Raw genomic sequence first — 6,000 nt, 5'->3', positions numbered from 1 at the left:
GCCAGAATCTCCTATGAATGAAGTGATCAGTAGTAATTGCACAAGAGCTCTAAAATTATTGAATTTTTTCCGAGTGACACTTTGACAGTTTTAATTTCACGACCCGAAGGGGAGTGAAATTATGTCAAAGTGGCACGAGGGCAAACATTCTATATTAATTTTAGAGATCGAGTGTAATTTGTTGCGATTATTTCATGAATAAAACTGTTCAAAACCAAAATTTTATTGTAATTTATTTATGTAAGTACAAATTAGTACAATTAAACACACAGTTGTTATAAATATTTGACGGTTGAAAGTCATCACTTTTATAATTTTTAAAACATTAATTGTAATTAATGTCACTGAATGTATTTTTTCGTAGCAACGAAGGGCATCTGACGTAATATATTTGACGACGGGACATTATCAAAAATTATCAGTATAATTTTTATTTCTGTAGCTTTCTATTGGTCAGAATCTCCTATGAATGAAATAATCAGAATACTACGTCTGGTCAACTCTTTTCTGTGAAATCGGAGGTCTTTAATATATGATTCTACTGGAGAAAATCAAAGTTTCATGAACATTGCACACCTAAACGAAGAAGTGCTGCATAGAATAGCAATAAGCAAGGAACGAGAACGTTTCAACACAGTGACAGTTAAAAAGACATCATACTTAGACCATATACTAGGACATAGTAAGTACCAACATGCTCAACTAATAATGAAAGGAAAGATCGGGGGAAAGGAAGGACTAAGAAGGAAAAGAATATAGCGGCAATAAACATCCAACAATGGACGTGGTTAAATTTTTAATATCTAATAAGAACAGTTGAAGATAGAGAAGAGTTTGCAATTGTAATAGCCAACCTCCATTGAGGAGAGGGCACTTTAAGAAGAACAAGAAGAAGAAGAAGAAGAGGCAATGAAGCATTAACAGGCCCAAGACCTACCAAATTCACAATGAAACTTTTTGCATTCGATTCGTAAGAGCCTTAGGAAATGAATGAAAATGATGACGAAATTCAGAAATAATTGATGAAAATGAGTTTGATTTTGCTACCCGATGGTTGTTGGGCTCGCTGAAAACGTATATCATGACGGCGATGGTCTCCGAGGCACCTGGTGCCCAGCATGGGCCTCATCTTCTGGAGCTTTATGAAAAATTTGATAAAAAAAAATTAATGCAAACTGTTTATTTGGAGGTCTTTAGGAACGCTGTTCATGAATATCATGACCGGATTGTCTCCAATGCACCTGGAGCTCAGGACGGGCCTCTCTTCATAGGATTTTGTGGAAATTTGAGAGAGAATCAGTGCAAACTCGTTATTTGATGGTTCTTGGGGCCTTTGAACACTAATATCATGCCAGCGATAATTTCCGAAGGCCTCCTCTCATAGAGTTTTACGTGAATTTGATACAAAATCAATGCCAAACTCGTTACTCAGGGTTTTTGTGAACGCTGATATACGAATTTTATGACGGCTACAGACTCCGACGTAGCTGATGACCAGAACGGTCCTTGTCTCCAGGATTTTTGTAGAAAATCGACATAAGTTAGGCCGTTAGGTTATATATTTTACTAATTTCCGATTGATTTGAAAATACTCTTACATATTTATAGTCCTGTCGCCAGGGGGGGTACAACGGCCTCGTTAATTCAGATGGACTTACCCAAGTTTTTTTTATGTATTTTGACCCGTAGAAAACGAATTTTTTGGGTAACAGTTGATCCGGATGTCGATAAGATTGTTATAGACCAAGAACTTGAGGAATCAAATAACAGCGATTTTTGGCAAAACAAAACAATATTTTGTATTTTTTGGGTCATTTTAAGCAAAAAATATTTCTACAAGTTTTTTAGTAGGATGCAGAGTTTTCGAGATAAACGCGGTTGAACTTTCAAAAAATCGAAAAACTGCAATTTTTAAACCCGAATAACTTTTGATTAAAAAATAAAATAGCAATTCTGCTAAGCGCCTTTGAAAGTTCAAGTCAAATTATGTCGGTTTTGATTATTTGCATTGCTAAAAATTTATTGTATTATTGTTAAACAAAGCTACAAACAACTAGTGCGTGAGTGATGTTTCTATGATTTCTCATTTAAAATCGAACGAGTAGGTAGAATAGGTACTAGTGCAATCAAGACTATTTCTACGTTACATGCGTTAAAACGCATGTAAAAGCACGGGAAACCCTACGTGTTTATAGCTTTGTTAAACAATAAAAAAATAAATTTTTACCAATGCAAATAATCAAAACCGATATAATTTGACTTAAACTTTCAAATGCGGTAAGCAGACTTGCTATTTTATTTTTTAATCAAAAGTTATTCGGGTTCAAAAATTGCAGTTTTTCGATTTTTTTAAAGTTCAACCGCGTTTATCTCGAAAACTGTGCATCCTACGAAAAAACTTGTAGAAATATTTTTTACTTAAAATGGCCCAAAAAATACAAAATATTGTTTTGTTTTGCCAAAAATCGCTGTTATTTGATTCCTCAAGTTCTTGGTCTATAACAATCTTATCGACATCCGGATCAACTGTTACCCAAAAAATTCGTGTTCTACGGGTCAAAATACATAAAAAAACCTTGAGTAAGTCCATCTGAATTAACGAGGCCGTTGTACCCCCCCTGGCGACAGGACTATTAAATATTTTTGGTTTTTTTATAAGCCAAATAGGTCTGAATCCCGCGTATGAAAAAAAAGTTGATTAATAGCAAGCTGAAAATTTGTTAATAGCTTAAGGGTGTCTAGTCGGACAAACTTTGATATATGGGAGCACTGGAACAGGGGAAGTTATAATTGTGGAACAGGTTAAAAATTTGGAACGGTCAGACCACGAAAACGGCACATGTATTTTGTCCGACAGAACAGACTTAAACTCTCCGAACAGAGATTAAACTCTCATGCAAAAATTAGACTGCTATTTATCACCAAATGGGCGTTTTAGTGAGTGGAACATGTAGAATATGTCAAATGACAGGAATTATGACAGGTGATAAATAGCAGTTTGATTTTTGCATGAGAGTTTAATCTCTGTTCGGAGAGTTTAAGTCTGTTCTGTCGGACAAAATAAATGTGCCAATAATAAAATCAATGTTATAGTTGTGACAATAATTTTGATTCAAATTCTATGCCCAGCCTCACGTTCTCTTCAATCTGTTCTTTGTGTTTTTCCTTGGCCTTTATTAGTTTAGTTTTAAGCGTGTTCAGGATGTCTTTTTCACTAATGTTTTGGATCAGTTGGGAGACACGGTGTACTTACTACCTTGCGACGCGCGGAGGAATCTGGATCCAGAAGTCTAGAGTCTTCTATCTGTCCTGTGTATATTTGCTTGCGTTATTGGGGATAATGAGTTTGTTTTGAACGCGATATAATGCTTCCTTAATACTTTGATAATCTTACCACACAAATTCTCACGGACAAAAAATAATAATACCAATCGTAAAGAATGAATTTTCATACTCAAAAGTCATTTACTCTTCAAATAATTAAAAAAAAAACAATATTTTCAACTGCTTATGAAACATGTGTAGAAAGGTTTTCAAACAAACTGCCCGCCCATTTCAGCATCAAACTCAGATAGTCCCTACATTGACTAAATACATTGACTATCATCGACTATATTGAGCTAGATAGTAAGCTAAGATTGCCCTGTCATAATAAATGTCATTCGTTCATTTCGTCAAACATGTAATTGCAAAATTTCAGTGATATTGTACTCATTTTTTAAATAACTTATTTATACAAATTCCAGTTATCTTAGCAAGCCGAACCATCCAAACTGAATTTCCTTAATTTAAAGTAAGTTGCTGTTTTTCATTATACTCGTAAAATATTAGTGCAATCAGTGAGGGTATTTGCCTCTTAATTCCATCCTACGGTATCAATTTACTTGATATTTTCACTGTAAGTAGGGAATAGCTCAAGAAACAAAGTCTACCGTGTATCCTCTAGCTAGGGCTAGGGGACCTCTATACCGCTTTTATCTGGGGGATGGTTCCTACCCCTTTTCGGAGGTGGGAAATTTTTTGGTGAAAATAACCTTAAAAGTGGCTAGAGAACTTACTTCTAAACAAAAACTGTTCTATATTTTTTTTTTTGAAAAATCAATACTTTTTGAGTTATTTCTGGTTAAAAATTTGCCATTTTCATTGAAAAAAGGCACTTTTTCGGATGGTTTTTTGCGTTTACAGTAAAAATTATGCATCTAACGAAAAACTAACTATATATTTTTGTAGCATATGAAAAATCAAAGAAATTCATTTGTTCGTAAATATTCTAGTAATAATACAAAAAGAGATATGGTAGGTGAAAAGAGATTTTTTTGGTGCATGTTGAGAATTGGTTGATTTTAGGGGTATAATGTTACGAATACCTTTTGTAGGGCTTAAAAAGACCTTTAGAACGAACACTCATCCACTAGAATTTAAATGCATTGTTTTCCTTCTACAATACCTTTTATTATAGTGTTATTTCTACATATGTTCAAAAAGTTGGACGGGTTTAAAATGAATGGTTTTTGAAAAAAATAACACCAAATTATAGAGCGAATTTTGAAATTTTCTTGAAAGTCTTCTTTTTCTCCATGTAACTCGAAAATGATAGATACGAAAAAAGGATATAGTACAAAAATGTAGAGTTTTTTCAGATGACAATTTTGTTTTGTCTTTCATTACTCTGTTTCTTTATGATTTTCGAGTTGCATGGCGAAAAAAAGATTTTTAAGAAAATTTAAAAATGCGCTCTACAGGGTGATTGATTAGTAGGGTAAAGCTCAATAGCTCCGCTATAGTAATATATAGCAATAAAAGTTAATAACAAAAATTTTAGCCACCTTTGAGATTCACATTACAAAATTAGCTAGAATGTTACAGGGTGTTCGATAACACAGTGGCAGACCAAACTTATGTTTTTTTAAATGAAACACCCTATATTTTATTTTAAAATTCGAAATTTTGTTAACTTCTCCATCACAAAAATGTAAAGGTTTGTTATGTTATACAGGGTATTTACAAAGTTATAACCAATTTTATATGAAAATCGTAACAAGTTCAACTCCCTGTATAAATCAAAATAAGCAAAACAACAATGGTTTATTAATGCCATATTTTTTAACGTATTGTCAAAATTTTCAAGAATGGTCGATATTGCTAATTTTCTTTATATCAAATACAGGGTGAGCCAAAACGCAAGTACATTATTTTCTCAGTAATTTTAAATGGAACACCCTGTATTTTATATCACTATTGAAAAGTACCATTATCGTACTTTATTTTTTAGATAACGTTCCCTATGCCTAAATTTATTTAAGTTTTCGAGATATTTTCATTTTTCAATGGACCAGTAGCGTGGCCACCCAAATCACCAGAATTTAATAAACTGGACTGATTTTTTGGGGTTACATTAATAATGAAGTTTATAAAATACAAAAAAATTAATAACCATTTTCAATTTCGTTGCAAAACGAAAACACAGCCGAACCATATTCTAGTCCAATCAGAGAGTGCTGCAAGCACCCCTACCGGTTTCGAACTTATTAGTCTCTCATCAGGAGGCACATATGCTGCTCTCCCCGATCCAACCAAAACAAACCCCAGCATGCAGTCCCGGATTGCAACGAACGAAATGGCATAGATGCCCTAGCGGCAACTGCTTGAAAAAAGACTAAGTTTTCACTCTAATGGCATATAAAACAACATAATGCTATTCTACATCCCACCAGAATGAAAACAATGGGAACTTTCTCTGGTTACACCTCCGAGGCTTCTACAATTTGCAAGCCATACGGATGCTGAGACTAAGGAAGATGAGGGAATTCTACAATTTAAAATTCACGTCCCATCTGCTCAGCGCGGTAAAGTTCCAACGAGAATGGTTTCCTTCATACTCCACACAGAGTAAATGTAAATAAAAAATGAATAACCATTTTCAATTTCATTGCAAAACGAAAACACAGCCGAACCATACTCTAGTCCAATCAGAGAGTGTTGCAAGCACCCCTACCGGTT

General features: G+C 34.0%; 1 protein-coding gene across 4 annotated transcripts in view; it reads left to right on the top strand.

The window, feature by feature from the left end:
• Window positions 1-3,645: 3,645 nt before the first annotated feature.
• LOC126881153 (kielin/chordin-like protein) overlaps window positions 3,646-6,000 on the top strand; it is a 101,709-nt gene continuing 99,354 nt past the window's right edge. For all 4 annotated transcript variants that reach the window (XM_050645226.1, XM_050645227.1, XM_050645228.1 and 1 more), the window contains exon 1: window positions 3,646-3,793. In XM_050645226.1, the coding sequence (XP_050501183.1) occupies window position 3,793 (1 nt within the window). In that variant the 5' untranslated portion in view covers window positions 3,646-3,792. The remainder of the gene's footprint in view (window positions 3,794-6,000) is intronic.

Source organism: Diabrotica virgifera, chromosome 3, assembly GCF_917563875.1.
Source record: "Diabrotica virgifera virgifera chromosome 3, PGI_DIABVI_V3a".
NCBI classification, from domain to species: Eukaryota; Metazoa; Arthropoda; class Insecta; order Coleoptera; family Chrysomelidae; genus Diabrotica; species Diabrotica virgifera.
Note: the sequence above shows the minus strand (reverse complement) of the source record. Positions and strands in the feature narration are given on the sequence as shown.